The 20496-nt window shown below is 39.1% G+C and overlaps 1 protein-coding gene across 1 annotated transcript in view; it reads right to left on the bottom strand.

Annotated features, from left to right (window-relative positions):
- The window catches only part of LOC135218536 (protein naked cuticle homolog 1-like), a 42070-nt gene extending 29050 nt beyond the window's left edge, over positions 1–13020 (bottom strand). Inside the window, exon 1 of the mRNA XM_064254906.1 lies at positions 11887–13020. Coding sequence (XP_064110976.1) covers positions 11887–11950 — 64 coding nt within the window. The 5' untranslated portion in view covers positions 11951–13020. The remainder of the gene's footprint in view (positions 1–11886) is intronic.
- Positions 13021–20496: the final 7476 nt, after the last annotated feature.

Raw genomic sequence — 20496 nt, 5'->3', positions numbered from 1 at the left:
ACCCACGGTGCTGCTACTCATAGTAGAAAAGTCTCTCTCTCTCTCTCTCTCTCTCTCTGTGTCCCCCGCCCCCCGGGGATATACCCACGGCGCCGAGGAATGTTTGAAGTAAACAGACAATCAGCGATGGAGGTACGGGAGGAGTGGGGGGGGGGGGCCCCTACTCACAAAGCGAATGCAAACGGAATATCAATAAATAATGGAAGGTGCTACTGCTGCTTCTTCTACTATCTCTCTCTCTCTGTCTCTCCACACATCCCTCACCATACATACCCAACAAGAGAGACACCTACCACGTCTACACCTCACCCAACCAAACCCCAGGACCACAGGGGTATCTCAACTGTACACATGGGCTGACCGCCTCCTCCTCCTGTTCCCCCTCCTCTCCCTCCACCCCCTGCCTCAACCCCAGGGACACCCTCAACCTTCCCGTAATCAGGCCAACTCAGTGAAGAGCTCAGAGGGTCGAGGGCATAGCCCTGGGAGGGAGGGAGGGAGGGAAGGAGAGGGAGGGGGAATTGGTAGGGAGTTAGGTATGTAGAGGAATGAAATGGATGAGTCGCGATGGCGAAGAGAGAGAGAGAGAGAGAGAGAGAGAGAGAGAGAGAGGATTGGTTTCGGTACCGGATGGCATGGGACTGAGTGGCCCAATGCCCGCCCGGGCATTGGGGCATTTGCCTCTTGATGATGGACTGCGATTCAGAACCACAGAACCGTCACCATCGTCATTTTTTTTTTTTTGTCATTTTCGCTCTTAGTCTGAAGGAAGAGAGAGAGAGAGAGAGTAGATGAAATGACCTGGGTTCGATCTCAATGGGAGTCAGGAATTTAGCTCTGTCACAAACGTGATTGTGCGCTGCTTACCACTATATATCAAACCGCATTTATTTGACAATGTTTATTATTAATATAATGACACTGAGTCATTATATCTACATTACAATGCAAATAAACTGTATTTATATTAGAATTTAAATACAATGTCTTTCTACTGATATATTTCGCAATGATGACCAACATTTTCTCAGCAAAGTTTTAAGACATTCTAAGAGAGAGAGAGAGAGAGAGAGAGAGAGAGAGAGAGAGAGTACCGCTTATTTCAACAGCCTATGTCAATACTGGCTTCACAATCCCTAAATGCAGCAGTGGTTCTTCAGTGTAAGAATGTGCTTCTCTCTCTCTCTCTCTCTCTCTCTCTTCTCTTCTCTCTCCTCTTCTTCTTCTTCTCCTCCACCTTATTTCATCTCTCTCTTATTTCCCCCTTTTAATTATTTCATCAATCCTCCATCTCTCCCTCACTATCTTTCAATTATTTCATCTACTCTCTCTTTCTTCTTCTTCTTCTTCTTCTTCTTCTCCTCCACCTTATTTCATCTCTCTCTATTTCCCCCTTTTAATTATTTCATCAATCCTCTATCTTTCAATTATTTCATCTTCTCTCTCTCTATCTCCTCCTCCACCTTATTTCATCTTTCTCTATCTCCCTCTTTTTATTATTTCATCTGTCTCTCTCTCTCTCTCTCCAAATTGTTTCATCTCTCTCTCTCTCTCTTTTTCCAATATTTCATCTACTCTCTCTCTCTCTCTTGCAATTATTTCATCTATTCTCTCTCTCTCTCTCTCTCTCTCTCTTCCATTTATTTCATCTACCCCCTCTCTCTCTTTCTCTTTCAATTATTTCATTTACTCTCTATTCCAATTATTTCATCTATTCTCTCTCTCTCTCTCTTCTCCAATTATTTCACCTACTTTCTCTCTCTCTCTCTCCTCAAATTTTTTAATTTTTACCTCTCTCTCTTTTCTGTTTCATTCCAATAAATTTCATCTATCTCTCTCTCTCTCTTCCAATTATTTCATCTATTCTCTCTCTCTCTTCTCCAATTATTTCACCTACTCTCTCTCTCTCTCTCTTGCAATTATTTCATCTACTCTCTCTCTCTCTCTCCGAAATTATCAAAATTATATAATTAATTCCACAATTATCATTAGGAGTAGTTCAATTATTTTTCTCACACATGTTACATACACACACATACATACGTACAGACAAAAATTGTGACTCACATTGTGATCGAACCCAGGTCTGTGATGACCGGGTTCGATCCTGATGTGAGTTCGAAACGGTTCTATATATACTCGTATAATCTGTTTATTATTCTAGCTTTTTATCTACCTATCTATTTATTACTCTATCTATCTATCTATCTGTTCATCACTCCGTCTACTTATCTATTTATCTCTCTATCTTGTATATGCTTGTCTAATTATCCCTAAAATTCATCAGATATCTCGGCCTCATCACATCACATCACATCACATCAGACATCTCGGCCACACACATCACATCACATCAGCGATCATTGCACATCGTCATATTCTTCTCCCGACTCGTCAACGGGGCCATAAATATGAGCTACAATCAACACGAGACGTGTTGTGTGTCTGGAGGGTGGGGGGGAGTGAGGGGTGGATTGGTCCCTACTCCTTAACCCTTCCCCTTCACCCCCGCCCGTCCCCTGGGCCCAAAATCCCCCCTACCGAAAAATATATTCGAAGCATTAAAACGTTCGATTAGGGAGAGAGAGAGAGAGAGAGAGATGCATTTCAAAAGATTAAGATATTCAGATAATGTCGTACTGAAAGATACATTGAGTTCTATGAAGATACTGAACATCACGTCCGATGATACATTTCAAATTACGAAGACAATATCACACTCAATGATACATTTAAAATGGACTACGTAAGATATTGAGGCAACGCCAAACACCGAATGATACGTGTCAAGATCATTTCGCGCTGGAATGATACATTTTAGTCTATCTTCTACCTTCGAAAGTGCTAAGATATGTAGCGCCGAATGATACGTGTATTACTAAAAGGCTAAGATATGTTGCACTTGATGATACATGTATGACTAAAAGGCTAAGATCTGTCGTACTTGACGGTATAAAACGCTAAGATAAGTCGCACTTAGTGATACATAAATTCCTAAAAGGCTAAGAATGATACTTATCATATTACTAAGATACTGAGAGACCGCCACATTGAGTGATACATATAAAACTACTAGAATATTAAGTCGCATCCAATGATACATTTCAAGTCGCTAAGATGTCAAGATAATGGTTCGAAGAATAACAGAAATTAAGATGAAAAAAGGAAATATATTCCTATACTAACAGGATAACAGGACTTTGAATATGATATATACATCACAAATATATTACTATACTAACAGTTTTCAATACATCACAATAAGAAAAAGTAAAGAAATATACTAAAGTCTTCAATAAAACAGCAATAATAAAGAAATAAAGAGCAGGATAACTTTGAATTAACGAAAAAGAAAAAAAAAACTCTACTCCGCCCGAAAGCAAAGAGAACGCCAGAAAAAAAAAAAAAAAAAAAAAGGAGCACCAAGATGGCCGCATCTCCTATTCGAAGCACAGCGCCTGCCCATAAATCTCTCTCGAATAATTTCAGGCGAGCTCCCTTGCAAGCGAAACGAGGACCAAACGAGTCCCTGGCGAGGCCCAGCAGTTCGTTAGCGTCCTCCGTCGGCGGAGTCTGTCGGTCCTTAAGGAGCCGAGAAGAGCGACCCCCGTCCACCGGCGGTGTCTCAGACACAGACACACACACACACAGAGGACCGTTTAAGTTGTCCTCCGAGTTGCCAAAGAATTAAAATCGTGACTGGAATGCTCGGAGAGAGAGAGAGAGAGAGAGAGAAGAGAGAGAGAGAGAGAGAGAGAGAGAGAGCCTAATATCGGTCTAAATTTCTGACCGTCGTCATCTAAATCTGAAAGCATTTCGGACACGTTTGAGATAGAAGGTCTGTATAACTATATTGCTCTTTTGTTTCCTTACTTGTGCGAGAAACATTATAAACACGTACCCAACTCTCTCCTTTTGAGAGAGAGAGAGAGAGAGAGAGAGAGAGAGAGAGAGAGAGGAGATAGCTCCCCGCAGCAGCATCAGGGCCAAGGAGGAACTATATAACTCGCCGACGAGCTTCGATTCGCTGATCTTAGCAAAGAAACAAACTTGATTCAGTGAAGGTTCGGAGAGTGTTTTATACTCTCTCTCTCTCTCTCTCTCTCTCTCTCAATAAGGTTGCTAACTCGCTTCGTATGTAAGTCGAACGGTTTGAAACGGAACGCTATCATACACACATAGGCCTACAAAACAGCATTCGTTCTCCTTAACCGGGATCGAGCGCGCTGAGAGAGAGAGAGAGAGAGAGAGAGAGAGAGAGAGAGAGAGAGAGAGCTTCTTTAAGATTCAGCTTCAGCACTGAACAATTTTATGGTTGATTACACTCCAAGACGCCTCCTAATTGCGTACAGGAACAGCATAAACAATGTGTCATACGCGACCTTGTAGTCTGCCGAATTTCCTGCGGGTCCTCCTGCTCCTCCTCCCCCTCCTCCGCGATTCGTATGGGTGACGGCAGGTCTGCTTGTCCATTCATACTCCCAGAGAGAGAGAGAGAGAGAGAGAGAGAGAGAGAGAGAGAGAGAGAGAGTCTAACATCGGTCTAAAATTTCTGACTTTCGCTCATCGATATCTGAAAGCATTCGGACATGTTTGAGGTTATAACTATTTGCTCTTTTGTTTCCTTACTGGTTTGAGAAACATTATAAAAACCTATCCCACTTTATCCCCCCCTTCCCTTTCCCTTTTCCTTGAGAGAGAGAGAGAGAGAGAGAGAGAGAGAGAGAGAGAGAGAGAGAGAGAGAGAGAGAGAGGTAGTACTTCTGGGTTCAGGAAGATTCTTAAAACCACACCGGTCGCTTAGTTTCATTGTCACTACTACTACTAGTACTACTACCTCTACAACAAGTCCTTGCCCCAGATGGTAGGCGTACACACACACACACACACACACAGAGAGGCCTCATCAGCGTCTTCCTCCGCAGAGCAGTTAAGTCATAGGCTCCACATATCGGACATGTGGCGTCTTCCTTCCATGTGGTGGGCAGATGCACACACGTTCATACAATGTGTGTGCGTTTGCGTGTGTGTATGTGTGTCCGTGTGGGCTTTTTCACATGCTTTAACTTTATCTGGAAGTTACTACTTTACATGAGAGAGAGAGAGAGAGAGAGAGAGGCTATAGTACTAACTATCTCGCCCATAGTACCATAGATGGCTTTCACTGCCGTCGTGTACCAGAGGTAGTACTAGGGAAGGAGGGGTATCGGAGAGGGACGTTTATATGGGGAGAGGGGAGGGAAGAAGGCCGCAAACAAGAGGCTGGCTTAGTGGGGTGGAGGACCTATAATGACGGACCCATCCCATCACACCCCCTCCCGGTACCACCACACAAACCACGGAGCCTGTAAGAATTCGCAACACGAAAACGCTAAAATTATTAAACCAGTTATGAACTTCGTAAATTCATCGCCGTGGGCTATATGTCAATTCAAAGGCATTATTATTATAATAATGATACGATTATCATTGTCATGAACGGCTATATCAATAGTATAATGATTAATATTTATAATCGTATATACATGAAAAAGCACTAGGCCTAATGCCCAAAACAGTTGACGAAACATATAATTTACACGTGCACGCACGAACACACGAACGCACGCACACAGGATGCTACTACTGCTATACTGTCCTCTTTAGGCCTACGACCTAACCCCCCTCCCCTTCCCCCTCTGGCCCCCAAATTACTCGTAGGAACCCTGGGCCTATTTAACGCCATAGCGGACCTTCGATATTAGTATAAAAGAAGACGAAGGGGAGAGGGAGAGAGAGAGAGAGAGTCCTATTAGAGAAGTCTTAATAAAAGACTAGAATTGTTGTAAACAAAATACTGATTCAAATTTCGTTGTAACGTATATATATATATATATATATATATATATATATATATATATATATATGATATATATATATCATATAAAGTCATATCACATATCCGTGATTCCACGGGTTCGCGCCCTGGTCCAGGCAAGTCTATTATCGAGAAAAAATTCCCCTTCGGTTAAGCATATACGAAAATATATTAATTCCGAGGTAGAGCGAATTAGATATTAAAGGACATTGTAGCTCGATATATATATATATATATATAATATATATATATATATATAATATATATATAGATATTATTATATATATATATATATATATATATATTCAGAAAGTCAATCCAACCCCACCGCCCCCCATTTTTCCAAAACTGTCTGCCTCAAAAGTAGCATTCCAGAGAATATGCAACAAATTTCTAACGCAAACACACACAAGCTAGCGGGACCGATGCACGCTGCTCTTTGTGTGGTTCTAGCGCCAGTTGGAGCCTGCCAATCTGTGGTCACAATTCCTCCTCCCCGCCCCCCACCCACCCCTGGAAACTCTAATATTCCTCCTAAGGAGAGGAAAGGCATAAAAAAGATGAATAGTTTTTATATAAATCTTGTTCTGTTTAAGTCTAGTCTTGGCTGGTCATTGGTCGACTGAGGCTGGTCGCCGCTGGGAATGAAAATGCACGAAATGTCAGGAATCTCATTCCAGAATAAGAGGTCACGAATTCGTGTAATCGCGATAAGGGAGAAGTTCGTCACTTACTGGTATATCAAGGCGCATTCCTAAAAAAAAATACGATGCAGATATGTAATTAGGTATATACTAAATATTAAAAAAAAACTTCCATTAAAATAATAAAAAAAAACACCTTCAATTGCGCAGATAATATTAACAACACTAATGGTATACATGCGCACGACAGCTGATCACATACACATCACAAACAGGCTGAAACAAGTTACCGACATCACATACATATCACAAACAGGTTGGAAACAAATCAACTCTATCACTGCATATCACAAACAGGTTGAAAACACCAACGACATCACATACATATCACAAACGAGTTGAAAACACGTTCCCGATATCACATACATATCACAAAAAAATGACCACTCTCACATACATGTCACAAACAGGCTGCAAACAAATCAACACTATCACATACATATCACAAACTATTTAACATGATTTATTGCAATAAGGACGGAAGTTTAAAATGACGACGATAATAAATACGATATTTAATAATAAATACGATATCTAATAATAAGGGGAAACCAGGAAATAAATAAACAAACAAAATAATAAAAACAAAAAATCAAACAAACCGAAACTTGGCGTCTTGGAGCACAAAAGAAGTCTTTGTTGATCACACGCCACAAAGACCATTTTTCTGTTTAGTCTTTTTTTTATTATTTTTTTTTCTCCCTTTTTAATATATCTCTGATTAAACAGAGGGAGACGGTAAAGTACATACGTACGTACGTACATACATTACATACATCATACATACATACATGGAGGACTGTTTAATCCAAGAAATGATCAATTTTAAGTCATTATTAATCTTTCTGCCGTGCGGCTGTTTACTCATATAACGCAATAAACAGATTAACGTAAGACATGAATGGCCAAAGGACAAGCTATGGGACCTACGAGGCCACTCAGCGCTGAAAGGCAAACAAAGTGAAAAGGTTTAGAAAGGGACGCTGCAATGAATCGTTAAAAGTAAATGCCTACAGTGCACCGCACGAGGCGTGTACAAGCGTGAGCGGTCTCGTGCGAGCGACAATAATTGGTCATGGTTTTAAAAAATCTAGTCTTGCAACTTAATACATGTTTTTTTTAATCTTTTTATCTGCTTATAATTAGTTTCATCTTCTGGATATAATAATAATAATAATAATAATTGCTCAAATCAACGCATTTCATAATTAGAAAAATGGCTGTATATAAATATATATTATATTATATATATATATATATATATATATATAATACCTATATATATCGTGAGGTTAAAATGAACTAGGCCTTACGACGAAAATTTTCGCTAACTAGGTCTAATAATTTCAGACCGTCGTAGGCCTATTCACGCACACGAAATGAAATCGGCGATGGGTAGTAACAGATAATTAATGAATAAATAGGTCTGGCGCATATAAGCCTATGTAGAATATAAATTTTGAATTATGTATAAGTAATTAATTAATAAATAGGTTTGACGCATTATAGGCCTAAGTAAAAATATATAAATTTTCAATTCTCTGTTACCTGAATTTTGAGATGATATCAGTTTAAAAAAAAGAATGAAATAATATCGCATCGTAATGAGACAATGTACCCCAAAAGCCTAATAATAATAATAATAGACCGGGCTGCATAAAAATAGACATGGCACCTGTCTTAAGATATGGATTTTTCCTACCTGTTGATATGGTTGGACAGATAATATGAAATAATAATCGACCTGAAGGTCTAAATAAATCGCTACAGAATAGGAACTACAGAATGCACAATAGAAACTACAAAAATGCAAAAATAGAAACTACAATGTAGGCCTAGAATGTCGTCACGGTAGAGCCTACTTATTTTATTTCAGTCGCTAGACTAAACCGGAAATCAGTTACGAAAAAGAATAAAAATACGAAAAAAAAGAGTAATGCAAATTTGCAACCAACACTGGAGAAAACAATTAAAGATATTTAAGAAAAATATGAAATACGCTAATGCTATTTTATCAACAACTTCAACACGGCAACGGAGAGAGAGAGAGAGAGAGAGAGAGAGAGAGAGAGAGAGAGAGAGAGAGAGAGTCAATTATTCTCCGACTGATTTTAAGAAGCAAGAGGTAATAAACGTGAGGGCTTCCTCGAGGTAATCTTCACCGGAGTGAGACTAATTCATAACTTAGCCTCTCTCGTCGAAAACTAACGAATCCTTGTCGAGATTTATTTCTGCTCCAACGAGTTAACTTAAGTCTCGTTACTCCGTTTGTTTGTTGCGCTTTCAAACAAGCGCGCACAGTCTATGTATAAATGTCGATAACGGCCCACTGTAAACAAACAAATAAATTAACAAACGTATAAATAAATAAACAACTAAATAAATAAAACTTCTTTCCCGCTAGAGGTTTCAATGACCTTGAAATTGTGGTTCGATAACTTCCCGTCGTCGTTGAGAACGCTTTTGAAATGACCTCCTAGTTCCGCTCTGTCTGGCCTCGAACAACTCTTCTGTGTCTTCTTCTCCTTCTTCTTCTTCTCGTTGATAGAAGTGGTCTTATGCCGGCGTTTTCTGCTTCTTTTTGGCTGATTTAAATGGTTGATTTTGGTTCCGGGGTGACGCGTCATCTCAACGCGCGAGAATTTCAATCTTTTCAGAAACGTAGGTCTAATGCACTTCCATGCGTCTAAATATAGTGTTAATAAGTACCGGTTAAGGAAAGCGTTATTTGTATATATAAACGATTGTACGTAATGTTATCATACGCTAATCATCGACTGAAATACGTCAACGATACCTCTGAGGAAAAGTAACTGTAATAGATAGGTCTACGTAACATTCTTTATGCAACAAGACTATTAATATGAATCTAAATATAGTGTTAATAAGTTACCAGGGTAGAAGTGCGTTATTTGTATATATAAACGATTGTACGTAAGTTATTTTTACGCTAAATCATTTCACTATAATACTTCTACGATAAACCTCCGAGGGAAAAGTTAACTGTAATATAGGTCTTAACGCTAACATTCTTTTGTGCATAAGTCTATAATTATGAATTACAAATATAGTGTTAATAAGTACCGGTTAAGTGTAGCGTTATTTGTAAATATAAACGATTGTACGTAATGTTATTATACGCTAAATCATTCACTATAATACGTCTACGATACCTCCGAGCAGAAGTAACTGTAATATATAGGTCTACGTAACATTCTTTATACAATAAGTCTATTAATATGCGTCTAAATATAGTATTATTAAGCACCGGTTAAGGACAGCGTTATTTGTCAATATAAAAGATTGTAGGTAATGTTATTATACGTTTAACATACGCTAAATGATCCACTAAAATACGTCTACGATACCTCCGAGCAGAAGTAACTGTGATGTATAGGTCTACGTAACATTCTTTATGTAATGTCTATAAACATTCTAAAGGCAGACACGCGTCTGTTAATGTAGATTGTTTATGTTACTGTACTGTTACTTCAGCATTTCCTTAACTTCTATCGTAGCGGAGGTTCCGTTTGTCAACAGATATGACATCACGTAGGCCGGGCATCACGAAGTTATGCGGTTTCGTGGCTATAAAAAAAACATATTTCGGTACGATGATTTGCAATCAACGGCAACAGCCGTCATGTTACATGTAGATATTTCCTCGCGTGGATATTAATACGTTCCTAAGTTAAAAATACGAAATATAAATATGCGATGGTCAAAATATGCACGGTGGCTTAGAGTTTCTATAAGCCTATTGGAGTGCGCGGTGACTTCGCACGTAGGCCTATTGAAGGACGCAAAGTGTCCGCAAACATGAATTAGCTATATGCCGCTCACTTCTGAAAGGCGAGACGCGACGCCAGAAATACGACTTCACAATAAACTTTCTAATTCTGTGGAAACAAGCTAACAAACAAACATACGAACTAAGTAACTATTATAATCACACGCAGCGTTACATGCAAACACCTCAGGGAGTAGACGCATATATAGAACGCGGGAAAAAAAGAAGGAAAAAAACACGACGTAGCCTTCTCATTTCTCTCTTCCCCTCAAAGCACAAGGTGCTCAGGACCGAATGATTATTATTACATAATGGACGGCGTGGAAAAGAAAATAAATAAATAAAAAAAGGGGCAAACTCATATTATGATGATCACAACTCAACGCGCGAAAATCTCTCCGTTCGCCTTTAGTCACTGGAGCGACAACAAACAGCTGAAAGCAAGATTAAAAAAAAAACACTGCATCGCGACGAGAAGAAGAAGAAGACGAAGAAGAAGAAGAAGAAGCAGATGAAGAAGAAGAAGAAGAAGAAGAAGAAGAAGAAGAAGAAGAAGGGAAAATAAATATATATGTAAAAAAAAAGCCAGGGAGTGAAAAGGGTCCACACAGAGACACTACTTGAACGAAAGTCAATGAAAACATATAATTCGTGAGCGAGGTTGTGCATTGAAGAAGTAGTTGGATTAGAGAAAGCCGTGAGAAAGTGGAAGAGAGAGAGAGAGAGAGAGAGAGAGAGGAGGAAGAGGAGGGTAAGGGCATTGGGGCAGGGGTATCGGCAGTAGTTACTCCGAGGGGGTTTCAGAGCGAGTTTTCTCAGCGGTACCCTTTGCTAGGATAAACTGGCTGCAACATCATTGAGAGAGAGAGAGAGAGAGAGAGAGAGAGAGAGAGAGAGAGAGAGAGAGAGAGAGAGGACCGTACTTTTAATGACACATTCAGGTCGGTGCGGTCTCTCCCTCCTCCTCCTCTCTCTCTCTCTCTCTATCACACATACATAGATACATACATACACAGTAACACATTATACGACTAGAACATTTAACATTATGTTGTTATCGAGTTTAACACTCAACATTTAACATTAGTTAAAACATTATTAACAAGTATTTCCAAAGATAATTATTCTGACACATTTTAGGCTTGGTTACTTATCAGGGCGAGCACGTGATTCCCTTACTTACGAACTTGTAAGTCCGCCACTTATAGCTACGACAAACAGCTGATTTAAGTAATCTTCATTAAGTGAGACAACTTAACACATGTGTTACAGGCATTGGAAAGATAAAAAAAAAAAGCCAGGGAATTAAACTGGTACAAAGTTTGATAAGTTACATATACAGGGATATGGTAAGTTAACTGTTTGTAAGTGCAATAAACAGATGATTTAAGTAGACATTCGTTAAGTATGGTCCATCATTCATAACCATAACCTGACACCATACCGAAAATAATCGGGGAATTAACTGTTACAAAGTTTTGCATGGTAGTTAAATCTCTTAGACAGGAATAATGGCATTACTATGGTTCACTTACCATTGATGTGTTTATAACCGTTGAGGAACTTCGCTCTGCACCATTTAACGAACGAATTAGCCATGGCTCGGGCAACATCAATTGCAAAACATCGCCCGTAGTTCACAAAACTTCTTCTTTCATATAAATAAAATAAAGAAAAAACGACCACTCGCACAAACCACTGCACGTTTTTATTTGTGTTGGGGGGGAGGGGGTGGTGTCACACCGAACTTTTAAAAATGGGACAACATTTTCGTATAACGTTTATTCTTCTTTCCAAAGTTTTTCTCTATTTTGTATTTATATTATTAATTAATTAGCACTAAAAGAGTAAGAAGAATTCCTCCTCGTCTGGGGCGCTTGTGTGGAAGATGATGATGATGATGATAATAAAATAATGACAGAGAAAGTCCTTCTCCACCTCCTCCTCTGCGAAGAAGAAGAACGCTCCTTTTCGGCAATCCACAAATAAAGAGATAACTTATCTTTCCTCGTACACAGAAACCTTTTGATCTATACCGACAACCGTCTCCGTACCTCCTCGCTCTTTCTCGTGCCCCGACGAAGCTGGGTATTTCATAATGAAGAGGCGATGAAGAAGTGTGTGTGAGAGAGAATAATAATATAAAAAACTAAAAACAAAACACACAGGAAGTTTGGGAGGAGAACGAAGAGACGAAATGAAAACTTATATATTCTTATTTGAAGTTTCGTGTGAGAAACGTGTTTAGTGTAAAAATCTATTTCGGGTGGTTTTTTTCTCTTTCTTTCTTCCTTTTCTTAAACTGGACACTGTTAAACACGCACTCATACACATACAGACACTCTCTTGGCGCAGATAGTAGTAGACGGATGATGGAGACGAGTGCAACCTGTCACTCTCTCTCTCTGTGGTCTTGCACTCACTAATGTTGCAAAGCAAGTGCCACAGGTTATAAGGAGATACACGCGCACACTCTCTCTCTTCCCTACCCTTGCTCAACACTGTCGATTCCCATCTCTCTGGCGCCCTCGCTCTCTCTTTCTCTCTTACTCTTTCTCTCTCTCTCTCTCTGGCTGAGAGACACGAGGTTGCCCGATCGGGATTTTTTTTTCTCACCAGAACGGTTTAAATTAAACGTTCCCTAGACTCAGTTTCCTTAACCTAGACGCAACAGCGGTTTCGTTTCGCGATCATCTTCGGAATTGGAAGAGGTTTATTGTTGGACGGGAACTTTGATCGATGAATAAACGCATTTATGCACATACAACAGCGGGTAAGGAGGTGGTGGGGAGTCGGGGGAGGGGTTGCGTGTGTTCCCTAGGTCCCATGGCCGCGGCGGGGTAGGGGGTGGGTTGCCGCTAACCGCCACATTCCGAGAGTGTCGTACCGCAGCGGCACCAACAGCACCAACACCACTAGGCTGAATGAATGGTTGTTTCTTCCACCTTTAATCTTTTTTTTTTCTTGAACTTGTTAACTTTTTTTCTCGCGCTCTCTCTCTCTCTCTCTCGACTTCCTCCGTAAAAGCCGAAAGCAGATCTGGCTCTGGGTTTACGCGACGAAGATGCCATCTGAACGCGAAACAGAATGAAGTGAATGATAAAAAAGGAGAATGTAAAAAAAAAAAAAAAAGCGCGCACAAGTAGCAAAACGACATTGAAGCATTCTTTTACGTCTTTTGATCGTCAGAATCGCATCGTTGACCGCTTCTTATGGACGCACGCTGTGTATACCTGTATATATAATAAGGCAATGGTACAAGCATTGCTTAAAAGCACGCCCATATACACAGAGGAGAGAGAGAGAGAGAGAGAGAGAGAGAGAGAGAGACTTAACAGAAACCTTTCGATAACAACCAAATACTCAGGGCTCATCCTTTTGGTCTCGCCGACCATCCTCGCCGCCTCTGCACGGTTGCCGACTGGCCACTTCCTAAACACCTTTATTCCTTTCGTCATTTTGGAAGACTTTCTTCACCTTATTTCAAAGACCAGGCGTCACCCTCTCCCTCCTTTTTTGTCCGTGCAAGCGGTCCTTTGCACCGCGGATGATCGTCGGCGATCGGCCGGACTAGTGGAGTTTAAAAACTTAACGCTGGTTATATATGAAGGCAATTAGCTGACAGGGTTGTTGGAGGGTAGGGTAGGGTAGGGTAGGGGCGTAGGGTTGGGGGGGTTGTGGGTTCGCACGGTCATGACCATGGGTGTAGTACTACGAGGTTCCTGGGAGGGGCTGGTGCAGGGAGAGGGGTGGGATTGAGGGATGTTTAACTAGTATAGTGGCTTGGATAGGGCTTGGTGGAGGTGGTTATTGGGGTGGGGGAGGGGGGGGTAGGGAGGGGAGGGAGGATACGACCGCAGGCGGTATGCGATCGCTGTAAACAAAAATGTCCTTAATTACCAATTACGGTATTATTATGGTTTCAGCCTCTGCTAAGAAGATTGGCCGCTTAAGCTGTACTTGAGTAATGACATTGTACTACTACTTGCTTATGTACACCCATCAACATTATATATATATATATATATATATATATATATATATATATATATATATATATACTATACATATATATATATATATATATTATATGATATATATATATATACACAGGAAGTATATATCATTCAATTTGATACAATTACAGGATGAACGGTTAAATGTAAATATAATTTGCCAGGAATAATGATAATATGAATAATAATAATTGTATTACACGTAGTACAAGTTTTTTTTTTTTTATCGAAGTAGATATTTTTTTTCTCTCACTTATCTATCCATAAACTGAAGTGGTATTACTGCATATTGGACAATTCTCCTTGTATTTCCATCATTTCAATACATTCTATTTATTAATTAGCTGATATATATAATTTTTCGTTTTTTTAGTAAGAGATCTTTTATTCTCTGAATAATAATAATAATAATAATAATAATAATAATAATAATAATAATAATAATAATAATAATAATAATAATTCATTACATTCGGTCTCTGAACTTCATTTTTGTCATATATCTCGAGGAAATATATATATATATATATATATATATATATATATATATCAATTCAAGCTACAAATGTCCTTTAATATCTAAATTCACTTTACCTCCCAAATGATATTATTTTCATATATGTTACCGAAGGGGTGGGAATTTTTTAATTGATAATAATTTGTTTCGTCCCCCATGGGATCGAACCCACCGTCCAAGTGGACGGGGACGAAATCAGGACAGTCAGTGACGCTATCCAATCAGCCAACAGAGACGCTATAAGTTCATATCGATTCTGACCTTACAAATCACCCTCGATCTGGGAGCTTTCGTAATTAGAATCGATATGAAACCATTCGACCGTTTGGAACAGCAGTAGCTTTTCCCCGTCTACCATGTGGCCAATTCGAGCGTTTGACAGCACTTAGCCTTTTGTTATCGAAGAATTATCACGATCGAACCGTGATCCATATATATCAATTCAAGCTACAAATGTCCTTTAATATCTAAATTCACTTTACCTCCCAAATGATATATTTTCATATATGTACCGAAGGGGAATTTTTTTTATTGATAATAATTTCGTCCCCCCATGGGATCGAACCACCGTCCAAGTGGACGGGGACGAAATCAGGACAGTCAGTGACGCTATCCAATCAGCCAACAGAGACGCTATAAGTTCATATCGATTCTGACCTTACAAATCACCCTCGATCTGGGAGCTTTCGTAATTAGAATCGATATGAAACCCGTCTACCATGTTGGCCAATTCGAGCGTTTGACAGCACTTAGCCTTTTGTTATGAATAATTATCACATCGAACCGTGATCCATTTATATATCAATTCAAGCTACAAATGTCCTTTAATATCTAAATTCACTTTACCTCCCAAATGATATATTTTCATATATGTACCGAAGGGGAATTTTTTAATTGATAATAATTTCGTCCCCACATGGGATCGAACCACCGTCCAAGTGGACGGGGACGAAATCAGGACAGTCAGTGACGCTATCCAATCAGCCAACAGAGACGCTATAAGTTTCATATCGATTCTGACCTTACAAATCACCCTCGATCTGGGAGCTTTCGTAATTAGAATCGATATGAAACCCCGTCTACCATGTTGGCCAATTCGAGCGTTTGACAGCAATTAGCCTTTTGTTTATGAATAATTATCACATCGAACCGTGATCCATTTATATATCCATTCAAGCTACAAATGTCCTTTAATATCTAAATTCACTTTACCTCCCAAATGATATATTTTCATATATGTACCGAAGGGGAATTTTTTAATTGATAATTTATTTCGTCCCCCCATGGGATCGAACCCACCGTCCAAGTGGACGGGGAAGAAATCAGGACAGTCAGTGACGCTATCCAATCAGCCAACAGAGACGCTAATAAGTTCATATCGATTCTGACCTTTAAAACAAATCACCCTCGATCTGGGAGCTTTTCCGGTAATTAGAATCGATATGAAACCCCGTCTACCATGTTGGCCAATTCGAGCGTTTGACAGCCACTTAGCCTTTTGTTATGAATAATTATCAATCGAGAAAAACCGTGATCCATTTAATCATATCAATTCAAGCTACAAATGTCCCCTTTAATATCTAAATTCACTTTACCCTTCGCCCAAATGATATATTTTCATATATGTACCGAAGGGAATTTTTAATTGATAATTAATTTCGTCCCCCCCTATGGGATCGAACCAACCACCGTCCAAGTGGACGGGACGAAATCAGGACAGTCAGTGACGCTATCCAATCAGCCAACAGTAGACGCTATAAGTTCATATCGATTCTGACCTTACAAATCACCCTCGATCTGGGAGCTTTCGTAATTAGAATCGATATGAAACCCCGTCTACCATGTTGGCCAATTCGAGCGTTTGACAGCACTTAGCCTTTTGTTATGAATAATTATCACATCGAACCGTGATCCATTTAATATCATTCAAGCTACAAATGTCCTTTAATATCTAATTCACTTTACCTCCCAAATGATATATTTTCATATATGTACCGAAGGGGAATTTTTTAATTGATAATAATTTCGTCCCCCCTAATTTCTTGTCCCCCCAAATGCCGGATCCGAACCGGGACCGTCCAAGTGGACGGGGACGAAATCAGGACAGTCAGTGACGCTCATCCATCTCAGCCAACAGAGACGCTATAAGTTCATATCGATTCTGACCTTACAAATCACCCTCGATCTGGGAGCTTTCGTAATTAGAATCGATATGAAACCCCGTCTACCATGTTGGCCAATTCGAGCGTTTGACAGCACTTAGCCTTTTGTTATGAATAATTATCACATCGAATTGGCCAACATGGTAGAAAGCTCGATCGAGTCGATGATGTAGGTCTGGGGATGTTAGTCGAATCGATATAGAACTTATAGCGTCTCTGTTGGCTGATTGGATAGCGTCACTGACTGTCCTGATTTCGTCCCCGTTCCACTTGGACGGTGGTTCGATCCCATGGGGGGACGAAATTATTATCAATTTAATTAAAAAATTCCCCTTCGGTACATATATGAAAATATATCATTTGGGAGGTAAAGTGAATTTAGATATTAAAGGACATTTGTAGCTTGAATTGATATATAAATGGATCACGGTTCGATGTGATAATTTTATTCATAACAAAAGGCTAAGTGCTGTCCAACGCTCGAATTGGCCAACATGGTAGACGGGGTTTCATATCGATTCTAATTACGAAAGCTCCCAGATCGAGGTGATTTGTAAGGTCAGAATCGATATGAACTTATAGCGTCTCCTGTTGGCTGATTGGATAGCGTCACTCTGACTGTCCTGATTTCGTCCCCGTCCACTTGGACGGTGGTTGTCGATCCATGGGGGGACGAAATTATTATCAATTAAAAAATTTTAAAAATTTCCCCTTCGGTAACATATATGAAAATATATCATTTGGGAGGTAAAGTGATTTAGATATTAAAGGACCATTTGTAGCTTGAATTGATATATAAATGGTATCACGGTTCGAATGTGATAATTATTCATAACAAAAGGCTAAGTGCTGTCAAACCCTCGAATTGGCCAACATGGTAGACGGTGGGGTTTCATATCGATTCTAATTACGAAAGCTCCCAGATCGAGGGTGATTTGTAAGGTCAAGAATCGATATGAACTTATAGCGTCTCTGTTGGCTGATTGGATAGCGTCACTGACTGTCCTGATTTCGTCCCCGTCCACTTGGACGGTGGTTCGATCCCATGGGGGGACGAAATTATTATCAATTAAAAAATTCCCCTTCGGTACATATATGAAAATATATCATTTGGGAGGTTAAAGTGAATTTAGATTATTAAAGGAGGTAGTTGGGGGGGGGGATTTAAGATATTCAAGAAAACAATTTGTACTTTGGATTGATATATTCTAATGGATCACGGTTTCGATGTGAATATTATGATTCCATACAAAAGGCTAAAGTGCTGTCAAACGCTCGAAATTGGCCACATGGTTAGACTCGGGGGTTTTTTTCATATCTATTCTAATTACGAAAGCTCCCAGATCGAGGGTGATTTGTAAGGTCCAGAAGCGATATGTAACTTATAGCGTCTCTGTTGGCTGATTGGATAGCGTCACCTGACTGTCCCTGATCTTTTCGTCCCCGCGTCCACTTGGACGGTTGTTCGATCCCATGGGGGGATCGAAATTATTAGCATAATTAAAAAATTCCCTTCGGTAGCATTTGAAAATATGAAAATCATTGCATTGGGAGGTAAAGTGAATTTAGATATTAAAAGGACATTTGTAGCTGAATTGATATATTAAATGGATCACGGTTCGATGTGATTAATTATTCAATAACAAAAGGTCTAAGTGGCTGTCCAAACGCTCTGAATTGGGCCAACATGGTAGGTAAGACGGGGGTTTCATAGCGGGGGATTCTAATTACGAAAGCTCCCAGAATCGAGGGTGGATTTGTAAGGTCAGAATCTGATATGAACTTATAGCGTCTCTGTTGGGCTGATTGGGAATAGCGTCACTGACTGTCCTGATTTCGTCCCCGTCCACGTTGGTACGGTGGTTCGATCCATGTGGGGGGAACGAAATTATTATCAATTAAAAAAAAAAAAAAAAAATTAAAAAAAGTTCCCCTTCGGTACATCTATGACAAAATAATATCATTTGGGAGGTATAAAGTGAATTTAGATATTAAAGGTACATTTGTAGCTTGAAATTTGAATATATAAATGTGGATCACGGTTTCCGATGTGATAATTATTCATATATTAATTATATATATTATATAATATATATATAATTATATATATTTATTTAATATATACATACATACACATATAGATATCTTATATTTTTATACATCTTGCCGCCCATATCACTACAGATGCTGTACTAGAACATACCTGGTTGTAATGGTTTATTTATAACGTTGTATAAAGCGAAATATACGTCCTTGGCCCAGTGGTAAATATTCTTACTGAATAGACCTTCTCCTGTTCTATATTATGGAATAGATATTGATAGTTATTTTGGTTACATGAGATATAATGCGTATCTATGAGCTACTTGGTGTTCTGTAGTGTGTTATAACCGTCGTTAATGTCATTCTGCTTTCATTCCTTTTACTGTACCTCCATTCATATTATCTTTCTTCCATCTTGCTGTCCACCCTCTGTTAACGATTATATTGCGAAGTCTTCCTCCTGATGCACCCTTCAGACCTACCTGCTCCTATTTTTCCTTTCCAGCGGCGCTGAATGACCTCATAGGCCCCAATGCTTGGCTTTGGTCTAAATTCTATATTCCAACTGAAGAGATACACTATGTCTCCTCTTAAGATACTCTATTAAGTCTCTGAGACATCCTAATCCTTGTGACTCCTTGTAACTCCCATTCCATTCCAGTTACCTGGTGAAGAAGATTGTACCTAGTAAATTAAAGAATCTGGAATCTAAGCATTCCCGTCTGATTGGAGTCTAACACGAGAAATATGAAACCGAATAAATTTATTTGTAAAACATTGATAATTGATAATTGATAATTGAAAGTTTGTTGGAAAAACTGACACCAAATGAGCAATTCTCTCGGCAAAATTGACACCGATTAAGCAACATCATTAGAAAAACTGACACCAATTAAGCAATATCACTGGCAAAATTGACACGAATTAAGCAAAATTATTGACAACCTTGACAGAATTGACACGAATTAAGCATTACTATTGGCAAAATTAACGAAACGCAATATTACTGACATAATTGACACCACTTAAGCAATATCTCCAGCAAAATTGACACCAATTAAGCAATATTATTGGAAAAACTGACACCAATCAGGCAATGTTACTGGCAAAACTGACACCAGTCAAGCAATATTACTGGCAAAACTGACACTAATTAAGCAATAATATTGGCAAAATTGACATCAATTAAGCAATATTACTGGCAAAAATGACACCAATTAAGAAATATTACTGGCAAAAATGACACCAATTAAGAAATATTACTGGCAAAACTGACACCAATTAAGCAATAATATTGGCAAAATTGACATCAATTAAAGAGATATCATTGACAAAATTGACATCAATCAAAACAATATTATTAACAAAATTGTCATTAATCAAAACAACATTATTGGCAAAATTTAC

The sequence above is a fragment of the Macrobrachium nipponense genome, chromosome 9, assembly GCF_015104395.2.
Source record: "Macrobrachium nipponense isolate FS-2020 chromosome 9, ASM1510439v2, whole genome shotgun sequence".
Taxonomy (NCBI): Eukaryota; Metazoa; Arthropoda; class Malacostraca; order Decapoda; family Palaemonidae; genus Macrobrachium; species Macrobrachium nipponense.
This window is presented reverse-complemented; position numbering and strand designations above follow the sequence as displayed.